The 18117-nt window shown below is 35.5% G+C and overlaps 1 protein-coding gene across 4 annotated transcripts in view; it reads left to right on the top strand.

The window, feature by feature from the left end:
• The window catches only part of LOC135217863 (ubiquitin carboxyl-terminal hydrolase calypso-like), a 351282-nt gene that overhangs the window by 159679 nt on the left and 173486 nt on the right, over positions 1-18117 (top strand). For all 4 annotated transcript variants that reach the window (XM_064253884.1, XM_064253885.1, XM_064253882.1 and 1 more), the window contains exon 9: positions 17606-17749. In XM_064253884.1, the coding sequence (XP_064109954.1) occupies positions 17606-17749 (144 nt within the window). The remainder of the gene's footprint in view (positions 1-17605; positions 17750-18117) is intronic.

Genomic DNA, 18117 nt, shown 5'->3' with positions numbered 1-18117 from the left:
GCCACGTGCATGATGAGATGGAGAGGCGGCTTCTTGTATGGATAAAAGACAAAGAAATCGCTGGCGATACGATAACCAAGACGGCAATCTGCCAGAAGGCCAGCATTATTTTCGGTGATCTGATTACCCAGGCCGAAGGCGACGGAGGAGAAGGGACATCGATGGCAACCCCAGACCTCAAGGCTTCTTGTGGGTTGTTTGATAGATTCCGTAAATGGACTGGCATCCATTTGGTGGTGCGGCATGGGGAGCCTGCCAGCTGGCATCCATTCAGTGGTGCAGCATGGGGAGGCTGCCAGCTCGGACAAGAAAGCAGCCGAAGCCTTTATTAAGACGTTCAACGAGATGACGATCAACCAAGGCTACATTCTCATCAAGTCTTCAACTGTGACGAGACTGGCCTTTTTAGGAAAAAATGCCTCTTCGGACGTACATCACGGAAGAAGAGAAGAAGCTACCCAGGCATAAGCCTATTAAAGATAGGCTTACGCTCGCACTATGTTCCAACGCCAGTGGGGATTGTTAAGTCAAGCCCCTACTTGTGTATCATTCGGAGACTCCTCGAGCTTTCAAGGCCCACAAAGTGCTAAAGGAGAAGCTTCCGGTGATGTGGAGAGCTAATGCGAAAGTCTGGGTAACGAGACTTTTGTTCACCAAGTGGGTAGATCTGTGTTTCGGCCTGACAGTGAAGAAATTCTTAGAAGAGAAGCGCCTCCCTCTGAAATGTCTGCTGTTGTTGGACAATGCCCCTGCTCACCCTCCTGACCTCGAGGGAGATATCCTAGCGGAGTATTCTTTCATTGTTTATTAGTCAATTTAGCTTTATTATAAAATTTGCTGTGGTGTTTTTGTAGGGCTTGGAACGAATTAGGCAATTTACATGTAAAATGTGGTTTGAGATACAAAAAAATCAGGTTTTGAAAGCTGCTTCAGGACAGATTAACCCTCAAATGCCGAAGCGGTATTTTAAAAATTGTCTCCCGTATGCCGGTGGCGTTCACGAATGAGCACCGAAGATTAAGAGTTCATTTTGGGCTCCTTTTTTTGTCAATGCCTGAAGTTTAGTATGCAACTATCAGAAATGAAAAAAAATATCATTATCATATATAAATATTGGGATATATGACAGCACAAAAAAAATTTCATATATAATTTATACAAATCGCGCTGTGAGCAAAACGGTTAAAGCTATCAAGTTAATTTTTTTTGTTGTATTGTACACTAAATTGCGATCATTTTGGTATATAACACATTGTAAAACGATCAAGGCAACACAGAGAAAATATTATCACAAAATGATGCATGAATTCATAACTCGCTGACTTAAAAAAAAGCTGTTTTAAAAATTCACCATAAATCAAAATATTGTGCTAGAGACTTCCCTTTGTTGCAAAATGAAGGTAATTGATTGAATATTACTAGACTGTAAGTGTTGTAGCTTACAATTGCAGTTTTCTACCATTTCAGTTGAGTTAAAGTTGACCTAAGGACGAATTTTTTCTATTTATCGTTATTTATATGAAAATATTTCAAAACTGACAAAAGCTACAACCATGGGTGGTTTTTTGTTGTATTCTACATGAAATTGCGCACATTTTCATACATAAAACTTTATGTAACGGCTAATTTAAAGTGATGCAAACATTACAAGAATCGAACGAAAAAAATTTTATGATTTTTTGAAGAGTATAACTCGCGGACGTAAGGAAAAAGTTTTATTTCATAAATTCACCATAAATCGAATATTGTGCTAGAGACTTCCAATTTGTTGCAAATAAAGGTAAATGATTGAATATTACTAGAATGTAAGAGTTTTAGCTTACAATCGCGTTTTTCAACCATTTCGGTCAAGTCAAAGTTGACCGAAGGTTGAAATTTTGGCACTTATCGTTATTTATATGAAAATATATCAAAACTGTTAAAAGCTACAACCATGGGTTGTTTTTAGTTGTATTCTACATGAAATTGCGCACATTTTCATATATACCGTATATACTCGCATATTATGCGACTTTTGAAACCTAATTTTGAAGCTAATTTTGAAGGGGTCGCATCATACACGCGGTATGCTTTCCCAAATCGGCAGATTGCGATAGTTACTACTGGAGGAAAACAGTAGATCTTTTAAAAAGTTATGTACTTCACTATATCCAATAATATTGTGTGCATTCTCATATTACTATTGTATTTTAAAAATACAAAAGAGCGATCTTGCGCCATTTGCATTATTTTGGTTTATACAGCATGTTTAACTGTTCTAGACTAATCATCTATAATTTCCAAATCAGTTGATTAAGTAACAATACCAAAGGAATGTTTACCTTTTGTTTTACTCGGTAAAAGAAACATTTGTTACTTGAACTATTATTTTTATTTTAGGATACACAGTAAAGTGAAAATTTATTAAAGTAAAAAAAAATGCATAAAATTAATAAACTAAAATCCTCCAAAGTCACTCTCCGTGTCCGTATCATCAAATACTGCTCTGAATTCTTCACCATCAAGGCAGTCACATTCATCTTCCAGATGTGATCATTTCATCTTCATATGGAAGGTATAGTCTTGTCACCGTGGCGAGCTCTCTGGCGTGGCTTTTAACGATCTGCCCTTATGCTAATTTTACAATAACAACAACTGCCCATGTTTCGACAGACCTTTGAATGTCCTTGAGACAAACCCGAGGCTATAGTTATAAGATTATAAGGGGTTTTCTTCCCAGGTACTTTAATCTCCTTCCTATTCGGCCCTGCTCTCTCTCTCTCTCTCTCCCTCTCTCTCTCTCTCGGTCTCTCGCTCTCTCTCTCTGCTCTCTTCTATCTCTCTCTCTTCTTTCTCTCTCTCTCTCTCTCTCTCTCTACTCTCTCTCTCTCTCTCTCTCTCTCCCTAAATCCTCGCTGTCCGAGCGAGGGCTTTTTCTATGGGACAACATAGGCCCGCATTTCGCATTTTCCATACCTAATTATTTTGTATACGATTGCCCTTTCTCGGCTGTGAAGTTGATGTTTATCCATGGCTGTGAGATGACCAGGAATAACTTGTAGTCGGTGTCAAAGTCACTCCACACTTCAGTCAGGCCAAAACTTTGCCATGTTTACGATTGTTTATTTCTCACTCGTCAAACTTACTCTGTTATGCTTTATTTCATATTTCCTTGCTCACCAATTTATTCTATACCTACGATATTAAGAAATCAAGATGTGTAGAAGGGAGAACTGCCTCCAGACTGTTCAGTCAGTATGGATTTAAACGCACGTGGAACTGGTTGAAATATTCGCAACAGCACCAAAATGAGATGCCATGGTGATAGAAAATCTGACTCCGTTTCTTGTTATTACATAAAAAAAACTTTACCAATCGTGAACTTACGTAATTATTTAGAATTCTGTGTAACGGAAAAGATAATATTTGATATCTCTGTTGTTGTTATAAATTTGGCAGATATGTGATCAAACACGTGGGAGGTCCAAAACAGCTCAGCCAGAGAGCTCAGCTCATTTTGTAAATACTATTGTTTGGCGTGCTAGGCTTACCCGATTCATTTGGGTGTGCGCTGCAGCTGCTGCTCAAATAATTGCATTTTTCTTACTAATCCCAAGAGTTGACCATGGAAAATCCCAAGATTAACCAAAAATCCCAAGATAATAAAATAATTGACATATGCCAAGCCTTGGAGTCCTAAATATTTACTCTGTCTGTCTATCAGGAAAAGATACTGATAAATTGAATTGACGGCATCTTTTCTGAGAGAGAGAGAGAGAGAGAGTATATTGCAGTGTATTCATGCTTGTTAAAAATGTCCAGTACGGGTAATTCATATCTGGAAGAAAAAGAAAATATGAATTTTGTTGCTGTCAGTCGCATGGACTAAATTTACAAAGAGCAGGGAACAAATCTTGACATTCCTCGAGAGATAGAGAAATGAACCAAGGCCATCTAGGATGAACTCTCTCTCCCCTCTCAACTATACTGTAAGTGTTAACTTGAGTCTCTGAAACCAATAGGTATTAGCACACGCGCAACTGTATATGTGTGTGTGTGTGTGTGGGCATACTGTTAAAAAATGTGCTGTACCTACAGGTAATAAATACCTACATCTTGGAAGATAAAACAAACAAACAAATTTTGTTGTTGTTAGTCGCCGGGGATATAAAGGTTGTGACCAGCAGACAGAAAGATTAACATTTTTCCAGAGATTAAAGCGTTAATTTTGTTTGAAGGTATGTCAACCGCGTTAGTAAATAGGTATCATCTTCTAAAGAAATTGTTTTTCTTTTCTTTGCGGAAGAATCTTCAAACCATTTTGCATTCAAAGTAATGAGAAGGAATCATTCTATGCTTCATGTAATCAGTAAAATACTTACACTAATAAAAACTAAAACTACGTATTGTATGTAAAACACACATCATCGTTAGCTTCGCGTGTGTAAACGTTCATTCTAAGAAATTCACAGAGTAGTACAACTATCACCTGATTGGCTGGTTGGTAGCCATGGAGATCTGTTATCCAATGACTGCCCTCTGCTTCTGTTCTATTTATAGACATATGCCATGGATGGCACTAGGTTTGAACGTTACCATGTTCGTGATTTTCTGACTGCTGACGGCAAAAATTACTCAATAATTTTCTTTATATTATTATTTCTTCGTGAAAACAATAATATAATATGATCATTTTAACTTTAATGTATAGTGGTATGACAAATAGCGATGCGTCATTTATATAGTGGTATGAAAATACCACATGGTGTTGTAGCGATACGTAATCACGAAGTACAAATCCTTTTCCCATCCTCAAAATTTTACGACTCTTCAACTTCAAGATCGATTTGGTGAAATATATTATATAGTCATACTTATTGTTAAAATTCACAAGTTGAACTGCAAAACATTATTATATTTTGATTGTCATGTACATTATATTTTTTGCATTTTACGGAATGTTTGTTTGAAACATAATAGCTATTAGTGAACATATGATATTAATTGTCCCACAATTTTGTTGCAGGTGATCTTAGTTATCTCACATTCATTTAACAGTATTATATTAATATTTATTTAAATAAACTGTAATTAATAAATAACAATAATGAAAAACATAAAGGGAAAAAATGCTTTTGCTGCAGTAGTGATGTTTGTTTGATTATGCATCTGACCTCACATTTCTGAAATCTGAAAAATTCCAAAAATCGAAACATCGGAATGTGTGTGTACTGCACATTTTTTCAAACACGTACACAATGTCTACACATTTACTGATACCTGTTGGTGAAAGACTCAAATTACAGTATTATTCCTGAGAGAGAGAGAGAGAGAGATGAGAGAGAGAGAGAGAGAGCGAGAGAGAGAAATTTAGGACTTCAAGGCGTGTTATTTTTACAATTATTTTATTATCTTGGGATTCTTTTTTAATCTTGAGATTTTCTATTCAATTCTCGAGATTAGTAAGAAAATTACCGAAACTTGACTAGCAGCAGCACACATCTGAATGACTCAGCCATTAGCATGCTAAACCACCAACCTTATGAACTGACGCTCTCGGAAAAGGAACTCGCATGATACATGAGATACATGACAAAACCACTGTTTATTGGTGAAAATTTGGGGGTCGCATGATATGCGAGATCGCACGTTACTCGAGTATATACGGTAAAACTTTATGTAACGGCTAATTTAAAATGGTGCAAACATTACGACAATCGGACAAAAAAATTTAATATTTTTTTCAGAAGAGTTACCGCGCGGACATAGGAAGTTTTTTTTATATATAAATTCACCATAAATCAAAATATTGTGCTAGAGACTTCCAATTTGTTGCAAAATAAAGGGAAATGATTGAATATTACTAGAATGTAAGAGTTTTAGCATACAATTGCGTTTTTTTACCATTTCGGTCGAGTCAAATTTGACCGAAGGTTGAAATTTTGGCACTTATCGTTATTTATATGAAAATATTTCAAACTAATAAAAGCTACAACCATGACTTGTTTTTTAGTTGTATACTACATGAAATTGTGCACATTTTCATATATAATACTCCATGTAAACACATGTAACAGCTAATACTATAAAATGGTGCAAAAATTATGTCAAAGTGACGAAATAATTTCTGAGATGTGTCGCTGATACTTTTTAGTGCGAGAAGAAAGAAATTCGCGCTTGTGCGCCTGGGTAACAATTGTAAACAAAACAATGCCTTGATCTGTGAGGTCCCAGCATCCCCCAAGGCATGTGATTCAAAAGTTTATGCCAAGTAGGCCTCTAACTATTTTTCCGCGAATTTTTAAAAAACTTTTTTTATATCGAGGTACCATATGCCAATCGGCACCCAACAGACAATTTATATCGACGTTTAATACGTCCAATCGACGTTAAAGGGTTGATTACATATCCTGAGCCACTACTGTGACTTGTATGTCATTATATATATATATATATATATATATATATATATATATATATATATATATATATATATATATATATATATATATATATATATATATATATAAATATATATATCTATATATATATATATATATAATATATATATATAATATATATATATAAAAATATATATATGTTATGTAGATGTATGTAGTATTGTGTGAGTGTGAATAATTATCACAGAGAACTGTGATTCATTTATATATCATTCAAGCTACAAATGTCCTTTAACTATCTAAATTCATTCTACTCCCAAATGATATATTTTTTCATATATGTACCGAAGGGGAATATTTTAGTTGATAATAATTTCGTCCCCCCATGGGATCGAACCACCGTCCAAGTGGACGGGGACGAAATCAGGACAGTCAGTGACGCTATCCAATCAGCCAACAGAGATGCTATAAGTTCATATCGATTCTGACCTTACAAATCACCCTCGAACTCGGTGCTTTCGTAATTAGAATCGATATGAAACCCCGTCTAAACCATGTTACCAATTCGAGCGTTTGACAGCACGTAGCCTTTTTGTTATGAATAATTATCACATCGAACCGTGATTCATTTATATATTCAAGCTACAAGTGTCCTTTAATATCTAAATTCACTCTACCTGCCAAATGATATATTTTCATATATGTACCGAAGTGGAATTTTTTAGTTGATAATAATTTCGTCCCCCCATGGGATCGAACCACCGTCCAAGTGGACGGGGACAAAATCAGGACAGTCAGTGACGCTATCCAATCAGCCAACAGAGACGCTATAAGTTCATATCGATTCTGACCTTACAAATCACCCTCGAACTCGGTGCTTTCGTAATTAGAATCGATATGAAACCCCGTCTACCATGTTAGCCAATTCGAGCGTTTGACAGCACGTAGCCTTTTTGTTATGAATAATTATCACATTGAACCGTGATTCATTTATATATCATTCAAGCTACAAATGTCCTTTAATATCTAAATTCACTCTACCTCCCAAATGATATATTTTCATATATGTACCGAAGGGTAATTTTTAGTTGATAATAATTTTGTCCCCCCATGGGATCGAACCACCGTCCAAGTGGACGGGGACGAAATCAGGACAGTCAGTGACGCTATCCAATTTGCCAACAGAGACGCTATAAGTTCTTATCGATTCTGACCTGACAAATCACCTTCGAACTCGGTGCTTTCGTAATTAGAATCGATATGAAACCCCGTCTACCATGTTAGCCAATTCGAGTGTTTGACAGCATGTAGCCTTTTTGTTATAAATAATTATCACATCGAACCGTGATTCATTTGTAGCTTGAATGATATATAAATGAATCACGGTTCGATGTGATAATTATTCATAACAAAAAAGGCTACGTGCTGTCAAACGCTCGAATTGGCTAACATGGTAGACGGGGTTTCATATCGATTCTAATTACGAAAGCACCGAGTTCGAGGGTGATTTGTAAGGTCAGAATCGATATGAACTTATAGCGTCTCTGTTGGCTGATTGGATAGCGCCACTGACTGTCCTGATTCGTCCCCGTCCACTTGGACGTGGTTCGATCCCATGGGGGGACAAAATTATTATCAACTAAAAAATTCCACTTCGGTTGACATATATTGGGAAAAGTATATATTTGGCAGGTAGAGTGAAATTTAGTATAATTAAAAGGACATTTGTAGCTTGAAATGATATATAAAATGGAATCACGGGTTCGATGTGATAATTCTTCATAACAAAAAGGCTACGTGCTTGTCAAAAACGCTCAAATTGGCTAACATGGTAGACGGGGTTTCATAATTCGATTTATCTAATTACGGAAAGCCACCGATGTTTCGAGGATGATTTGTAAGGTCAGAATCGATATGAACTTATAGCGTCTCTGTTGGCTGATTGGATAGCGTCACTGACTGTCCTGATTTGTCCCCGTCCACTTGGGAACGGGGTTTCGATCCCATGGGGGGACGAAATATTATCAACTAAAAAATTCCCCTTCGGTACATATATGAAAATATATCATTTGGGAGGTAGAGTGAATTTAGATATTAAAGGACATTTGTAGCTTGAATGATATATAAATGAATCACGGTTCGATGTGATAATTATTCATAACAAAAAGGCTACGTGCTGTCAAACGCTCAAATTGGCTAACATGGTAGACGGGGTTTCATATCGATTCTAATTACGAAAGCACCGAGTTCGAGGGTGATTTGTATGGTCAGAATCGATATGAACTTATAGCGTCTCTGTTGGCCTGATTTGATAGCGTCACTGACTGTCCTGATTTCGTCCCCGTCCACTTGGACGGTGGTTCGATCCCATGGGGGGACAAAATTATTACCAACTAAAAAATTCCCCTTCGGTACATATATGAAAATATATCATTTGGGAGGTAGAGTGAATTTAGATATTAAAGGACATTTGTATCTTGATATAATATATATATATATATATATATATATATATATATATATATATATATATATATTTTATATATATATATATAGCTATAAGATATATATATATATATATATATATATATATATATATATTCTATATATATATATATATATATATATATATATATATATATATTATATATATATATATATATATATATATTATATATATATAGTAATATATATATATTATATTATATATTATAGATATATATATATTATATATATTATATATATATATCTATATATATTATATATATATATATATATATATATATATATATATATGATATATATAGATAGATATAATATTAATATATATATTATAGATAATAGCATATATATATAGATATATATATATATCATATATATACTATAATATAAATACATAACATTTTTTTTTTTTTAACATACATACAACACATACATACATACATACATACACCCATACATACATACAGTAGTACCTCGAGATACGAAAGGCTCAACTTACGAAAAACTCGAGATATGAAAGCTAACATGAAAAATTTTAACTGCTTTACATACGAAAAGTTTCAAGATACAAAAGGTTTCTGAAAGTCCGAGATTCGCCCCATAACAATTTTGAAACTCGCGCCGCCACGCTGCCATCTTAGTTATAGTAGACTCGCCACCTTCCTCCTGCTCTCCACCCATTGGTTCCTGGTGCTAGCCAAGCCATGAGATCCTTCTCTCTAATTGGACAGCATCCCTTCTCAATCATGCATCTTCTATACGTACGTGTTGGCGTGCCTTAGCTCGGCCACTCCGCACCCGAAACTTTACCGTACGCAATCAGCATTCGTTCGGTCCAACGATTTCGTTAGTAACGAAATTCGTTAGTGATTTCGTTGCAGTACATATTATCATGTTGTGCTACTTTATCGTGTTATGAGAACCTAATTAGTGTACGTACTACATACGTAACTTAATTACGTACAGTACATAGTTATGGGTCCCAAGAAAGTTGCTGAAGTTCACAGAAAAAAGAGAATGCTTTCTATGGAGACAAAAATGGGGATAATAAAAAGTATGAAGCTGGCTTGCGGTTGAGTGTGTCGCTAAGGAATAGGCGAAATCCATTGACGATAGGCACCATCCGTTAAGCAGAAGGAAGCCATCAAAGCAGCTACACCCTCCAAGGGCGTGTGACTATTTTGTCGCACAAGAGGAGCCATCTGCATAATGAAATGGAAAGGCTGCTTCTTGTATGGATCGAGGACAAAGAAATTGATGGCAATACGATAACCGAGACGGCAGTCTGCCAGAAGGCCAGCGCTATTTTCGGCGATTTGATTGCCCAAGCCGAAGACGACGGCGGCGAGGGGACATCAACGGCAACCCCAGAGTTCAAGGCTTCTCATGGGTGGTTCGAAAAATTCCGTAAACGGACTGGCATCCATTCGGTGGTGAAGAAATTGAAATTACGTAAAGTATAAAAAGTAAAAAGAAATGTAAAAATAGAAAAAAAAAGACTAAATAAATTTTATTTCAAGTTTTTTGTAAATTTAAGTGTTACAGTTTTGTTAATGTGTTTTGTAAAGTTTAATTTGTTTTTCTGACATTTTTTTGTGTTTCGTAAAGTTAAGTATCTGCCATTTGTCCTCCTCCTCTCTGCCGCCACTTTCAGAGATACCTCACTCGAAAGGTAAGCTTCCACATTTATTTTATGTTACAGTAATAATATTTCTTGTTCACTAATATACACTTTATTTACAGGTTTTGCATTTTTATTCTTAATTTAGGTATTGAATGGTCCAAATTGTTGTAGTATTTCATTGTTTATAGGTCAATTTAGCTTTTATTATGAAATTTAATGGGGTGTTTTTGGAGGGCTTGGAACGGATTAGCCATTTTACATGTAAAATGTGTTCAGATACGAAAAACTCATGATACGAAGGCCGCCTCGGAACAGATTAATTTCGTATCTCGAGGTACCACTATATATATATATATATATATATATATATATATATATATATATATATATATATATATATATATATATATATATATATATATATATACATATACATATATATATACATATACATATACATATATGCTTAAAAAATCACAGTACATGCACGTGAATTCATTAAATAAGTGAATACCACAGGAAAATGATAGTCAGAAATCCAAGCGCTTTCGTCTTTAATAAGACATTGTCTTAGTAAAGACGAAAGCGTTTGGATTTCTGACTATCAGTGTTCCCCCGTATTCGCGTTCTCCGGATTTGCGGACTCGCTGATTCGCAGATTTCTCTCTGGACCATATCTACCAATTATTTGCGGGATTCACCTATTCGCAGGATTTTCCGGTGAAAATCATGACCAATTAGTGTATTTTGATGTTATTACTAATTTTCAAATACGTATTAATACTGATTAATACTGTATTAGTAAGGTTAATAAGATTAAATGATGTCACATAGTAAAAATAATAATTCTCTCTCTCTCTCTCTCTCTCTCTCTCTCTCTCTCTCTCTCTCTCTCTCTCTCTCTCTCTCTCTCTCTCTCTGCCACACAGGATATGTAGTATGTCATAGTGGTAACTCCCTCCCTCTGTTTCCTCCTTCTGTTTTGCTGGAAGCAAATATAGTATTTTCTGAGAGAACAGAGAGATAAACACACACACTCTCTCTCTCTTTACAAGAAAAAAGGCCATATGGAATGCCAGGGTTACTACCCGGCTCGCTCACCCTCATAGGGCGTCGGTATTGTATCTGGGGCGAGTGAAAGCCACTACCAGAGGTCCTCTGCCAATTAGACATCTCCTTTCTCAAATTCCCCTGCTCTAGAGAGGAGCTGTTCCAACGGCCATCTACCGCCCGCTACTGCTACTACTATCGCCCTGCCTGATCATTCCTGAAATACGCACCCAAGCTTGGGCCAGTTCAGGGTGAGGAAAAAGAGGGGGATGGGTTCACTGGGCGACACAGGTCCTCACGCAGAAATAGAGTTTTCCTTTGTCAAAATCCCTTTTCTGGGCTCGACCTGTGTCGTCCATTGAAATAGTAACAGAGAATTGGCCACACAAGCTTGGCAAATAGAGTGTAAACAAAGCTTCTGAGAGGAGAAATAAAATTTTATTTTTGACTGTTAATGCATTTTAATAAAGCTCCTTATCAATAATGTTTCTTAATATAACGACATTATAATAACATATATACCTGTACAAAATTCGGGTATGACCAAGACTACACCACCACCAAGGAGTACAATAGTTAATATATACAAAACAATCTTAATAAACTATGTACAATACAGGAGTGGGTTGATATGCAATCCAGTCCAGGGCAAAAGGTAAAAGGTAGGGATTACAAGCGAGGCAGGTAGGAGAGAGAAAGTACTAAAAGGTAATTGTTAACAATTTAAGAATAGTAAATTTACAATTATATAACTAGGCTGTATCAGGGGGGACAATGTTCCCTGCTGCCACTGTCGAATATTTAAGGGCCTCTAAGGATTTTAGGTAGTGGTGTTTAAATACTGTCGGAGATTTCCAACCCATATATTTTTTAAGGTCATCGAAGTTCATATGAGTAAAATAATTAACTGAGGTAGCCACTGCCCGGATATCATGTACCTGGAGAACTGAATCCGGATTGGCTTGTTTAATGAAATAAAGAATTTGTTGTCTGATGGCCTTCAGGGAAATGGTTCCACCATTCTCTCTAATAAATAGGGGGCCCAAAGATTTTTTAGAAGTTCTGTCCAGATAGGTTTTCAACTTATTTACAGGGCATAGAGATAGATCTTGTGGAAGAGGGACAATCTTCCACGCAGACCACCTGTTGTGTGGGTCTTTCGTTCTTTGCCAAGAATTTTCAATCTGGGGAGAGCAGAACTTCTCCAGACGGGAGGAAATCGATATGGTTTGGTTCTCTGGAGAGAGCCGACAGTTCAGATATTCTGGCTCCTGAGGCCAGACTCACTAAGAATAATGTTTTCCTGAGAAGGATTATATATGAGCATGATTCATTATCAGTGTCTGAAGCTAGCCTGAGTACGCCATTTAAAAACCAGGAGACTGTGTGAGGACAGTCTACCGGTCTCAGCCTGGCACAAGCTCTCGGGATAGACGAGAAGTACGAATCTGTTAAATTAATGTTAAAGCCAAACTGAAATATCTTTTTCAAGGCGGATTTAGTTGTGGCAATGGTACTAGCTGCTAGACCTTTTTCAAACAAAGTTCTAAAGAATGAAACTGCCAGATTCGTAGTCATTGTCTGAACCTCTGAGTCTTTTAGGAAGGTGGCTAACTTCCTCACTGCCGAATCATACTGCCGTAGCGTTGATTCTCTTTTGTCTGACTCTAGGAACAGTGTTTAGAGGGTCAATATTGGCATCCTTTTGTGCCGCAAACTTCATGAAGTCCATAAAGTTAGGGCATTCTGAATTCTTGAGGAAGCTGACACAGTCCGCGTTTGTACTACTTGAGTCAGCCTCGGGTTGGAAATCCGCTTGGGGCGGAGTCTCAACTCTATCAGAAGAGGAAACCAATACGATGAGGTAGCATAGATATATTAGAAGGATATAAGCCTTCAAACTGGAACAAATCAACAGAAAACATCTTGAAAATAATTGAAGAAGTTCCAAATAAAATCCAAGTGGTCAAGAGACTCATAAAGAAAATATACATAAACCAACATATTCCGACAAAGAAAATAAATAAGGTGAACATTGTGAATATCCTAATTGATGCATTAGGAAAAAGAATCCCAAAAGCATGCAAACTGTGTAAGGTGTGGTATAGCATAGTTAATCCACAAAACCTGATCAGAAAATGTTCTGCATGCAACATTCCGACCCATCCACAATGTGCTGAGGTAATGCAAGATATGAGAAAAGATACCAGAATATTTTGCTCAACATGTCTATCATGGATAGACAATGTTATTAAATCAAGATTGAATGTACAAATAGTTGAGGATGAAGAAGAAGAGGAAGAGGAAGAAGAAGAGGAAGAAGAAGAGGAGGAAAACGGAAGAGAAGTAAACAAAATAAATGACAGAAAAAATAAGGAAAGCAAAGAACAAGATAAAAGTATGGATGCAGAGATACTCATTGATACTACATATGAGGCAATAAAGCAGCATACTTACGAATAAATAAATTACGATATGACAACGCAAAAGAAAATCCTGAAGAGGCTCTACCCAGATCTACACAATGACGGGAAAGAGGAAAAAATAGACAAAAAAAGACAAAGTCTTTCTTATTTTGAAAGAAGAAAAAGGATGTAAGTTTGACAAAAATGTAAATATATGCACCCATGTAGCCATGAATCATAATCAAATAAATAATCAGTCAAGTAATAAAATCCAAAATAAGAAAGAAACAAATAAAGAGAGGAATAAAGAATATCCGGTAAAAGAAAAAACCAAGCCATCAACGCGATATGCAGTGATGTCAGCAAAAAATTTCAAAGCCTCAGCTCCAAGATACAACTCAAGAGATAATAACTGTATGTATTATGCAAGAGGATATTGCAGATACGGAGAAAATTGCAGATTCAGACACAAAATGAATAATTATGATGAAGGAAGATCAAATATTATGGAAAAGTTTGATTTTTTAATGTCAGAATTTCTGGAAATGAAAAAAAGAACAACATACCAGAACAGGAAAGAGACATGGGAAAATCTTTATTATTACCCATATTAAATGAAGGAGAAAAGACAAAAAACTAGGAAAAATATATGAGAAATATAGTAACTCAGAATGTGAACTAATAGCGGTAGAATTTGAATATGAAAAATTAATGAACATAGTAATATATAGACCTCCTAATACTAAAGAGTTTGACTTAATGATAGAAAAATTGGATGATATATGTAGAAATTACGAGGACTGGACTATTCTCCTATCTGGAGACTTCAACTTTCCTTTCGTAGACTGGAAAGAACGAATAGGATTGTGGTTGTACTTATACATATAAAAAAGAGAGTAATAGTGAGTGCACAAGATAAGAGGCAATTCCAAAAGCTATTAGATATGCTACTAGAATACACATTCAACAAATAAATCACCTGCCAACAAGAAGGAAAATACTTTAGACCTGTAGTATTTGTGAACGAGATGAATTATGTTTAAGAAATAATAGTTTATAATGCGAGTATTTCAGACCCAAATGTCATAGAATTAACAGTCCATTCCAAAGCAAGTGAAAACAGAGATAAGCAAGAAATGAAAAAGTGGGAAGGATATGGAAAATACAACTTCTACAGTAAAAATATAAAATGGTCAGAAATAAATGAAGAATTAAACAAAGATTGGGATAACATTTTCGTAAGTGATGACATAAGGGTAAATACGGAGATATTATATAAAATATTAGAGAAAATAGTGGATAAATATATACCGAAGAGGAAAAGAAAGTAAACATCAGTCATGCATACCAAGAGACAGAAGGATCTTGTTCCAGAAAATCAGAAAGTGGAAAAAAGGTCTTGCAAAAGAAAAAAATGCATGGAAAGTTATAGAACTAAAAAGTAAGATAGAAAATGCAGAACAAAAGATTATACAATAAAAAAAAAATGAAAAACGGGACTTGGAAGAAAAAACCCTAATAAATATCAAGCAAAACCCCAAACTTTTTTGTAAGTGACCTGGACTTAGGACTGACTAAAAAAATAAGCAAGTAAACAGATGCAATAAATAGTGTATATCGTTGTTAAGGGGGCCGGCCGGCTAATGCCATTTTTTAAGGACAGGACTTTGATATTCATACCACTTAATAAGGTGACATGGGACATCTCCAAACAGCATATGATTTTCGCCTCTGACCTTCGGTTTTGTGACGCCAAGGCGATTTATCCCGAAAATAACCATTTTTCAAAATGTATCTCCTCCCTTGATATTTGATATTAAGACTTAGGATTACTACCATATATAGACCTGATGTAGACCTCCAATCGAATGAGGAGTGTTTTTTCTAAAAGTAATTTTTTTGCTAGATATGAATTTTTCAAAATGGTAAAAAAATAAACCCTATAAATCAGGAGAAAAAAATTTGTAAAAAAAAAAAAGATGAAACAAAAATGGGAAAAAAGGGCTTCATTTGATTGTTCTATAATGTCTTTCTGAGTTATATACAAAATTCCAATGTTATAGCTTTAAAACTAAGTGAGAAGATAGCTTTTGAAGGTCAATAAGTATAGTTTTGAGATTCGGGGGCGTTCAAAGTTTTCCTTCGTATATCTGTAAAGACAATGTTATAATAATGATTATTATGAATGTATATTTCTTTTTTGTGTTTTAATAAACTCGAAGGTGTACTCTCTTTTTACAAAGACAATTTAATAAATCATGATTATTATGAATTTCATATTCCATTTTGGGTATTAAAAAACCAAAACTATGTTATTTATCATAAATGAAGATCTCTTTGCTCAAAGATCGTAGCCTTGGGCACAGTGTGACGTGTGCTGTCAGGCAAGACGGGGGCGTTACTACGCAACCCTCCCCTGTCTTTTCACGAACTACGCGTATGTTATGATATTCTGTAATAATACTTGAGCGATTTTTCTTTGTCTGTATGTTAGTGAGATGTTTTCCTTGTCTTTTCCTCATTGGCATGATGAAATTCTTGCCGAAACATACATAAACATACGTAAAAGCAAGAGAATGTCAGAGGTGAAACTCGAACGTGTACAGTACTTGAGGTTTGTGCTCACACTGAATCATGGTTGGACTTGGTAGCTGACTGAAGTCTCCCTTCTCGACTCGGGGAATGTCTACAGATGCCATTTCTCCCAATTTCATTGACAATAATTATCAAAATTTACAATAATAGAAGAAATATTGCATTTTCTTGTGTGGATCAATGTTTTAGGCTTATTGAGTTACGTTAACTAATTACCCTGTAACTACAAAAGTAAGAGGAATTTTGACGAAATATTTCGAATACGTATTCTCAATTGCCATATGAAGCTCCATGAATTTTTTCATGACTTTGCATTTTTCGCCCTATACCCCCATATATAAGGGTTCCGGCCGGCCCCCTTAATGGCAATCAGTAAAACAGTTGTAAGAAAACTTTGAGATGAGAGGTAAAAGGTCCATAAAGAGGCAGAAACCACTCATCTTAGGTAAAGACAAGAATATACCAGATAAGGCCTACTTGGCAAGGTTCTGGAGATATCATCCCCTGTTACTCATAACTTTCTAATCAGTTTATAGCATATACAAAATGCTCAACACCCAGCCTCTAGTTTTTGCTGTGTCACAGCCAGTCTACACTGATAAAGGCTGTGCTATATTATTTATGGTTTTTTTTTACAAAAAATGTTTTTTATGTAATTGTGCCATACTCATACATCATGAGTTTTTCCTTTTAAGTTCAAGTTTTCCAATATTTTGAGATTTTTGTACTTTTTAGTCTGATTGTGGAAAAACTCAGTAGACAACTCCTTGTGGAAAGATGTTTCAAAGAAATTTGTAAAGTTAACACATCTTTGTAGAAAGAAGTTTCAGTGAAATTTGTTCCACATAACTTAGGGAATTTTTATTTTCTTTTGCCAATTTTGATGTTTTTTTTTTGGAGGGAGAAGGAGGAAAAATAATAAAGAATCGTGTCAGTCACTACTTTTGGAACAAGAGTAATTTTGTTATGAAATATTGCTGTATTTATTTGCTTTACTACACAGAATAGAAAGATTTTTCCAAGCATTCAGGATCGTGTTTTGGTTACAGGCTTCAGCATTATCATCAGTTGGTAACATTTCAGCACCACCAGATTATGCAACTCCATTAACAATAGAAACCTCTCCTGGTCCCCCATCAACTCCTAGCACAGATACTGCTTCGGAAGCTGGAAGTGCCTTTAATTCACCTCAGGTATGTTAAATTCTTCTTTAAGTGACTGAAAATAGACTTTTGCTTCCATGTTTGTGGCCAAATTTTTATTTTCTGTATCAAAATGTTGAAACAGCACTGTGCAAGAGACTATTTTATGCAACATGCTTCCATTTTGCTTCATAAGCCTAGTCTGCAGTGGCAACTATCTCTAAACACATCCCAGAAGAAAAGTCCCCCTTTCAACTGTCTGAGAAATCATACAGGTGCCTGTAGTGGTGAAGTTTTGGTTTTGTCCCCCCACCCCAAAGAATTCTTTTTCTTTTGTTTTTTATGTTAAGTTAAATAAATCATCCTTATCCTAGCAAATCCTCTTACTTTTTAATGTATTAGTTTTCATTGCAATTTTT

Source organism: Macrobrachium nipponense, chromosome 9 (genome assembly GCF_015104395.2).
Source record: "Macrobrachium nipponense isolate FS-2020 chromosome 9, ASM1510439v2, whole genome shotgun sequence".
NCBI classification, from domain to species: Eukaryota; Metazoa; Arthropoda; class Malacostraca; order Decapoda; family Palaemonidae; genus Macrobrachium; species Macrobrachium nipponense.
Note: the sequence above shows the minus strand (reverse complement) of the source record. Positions and strands in the feature narration are given on the sequence as shown.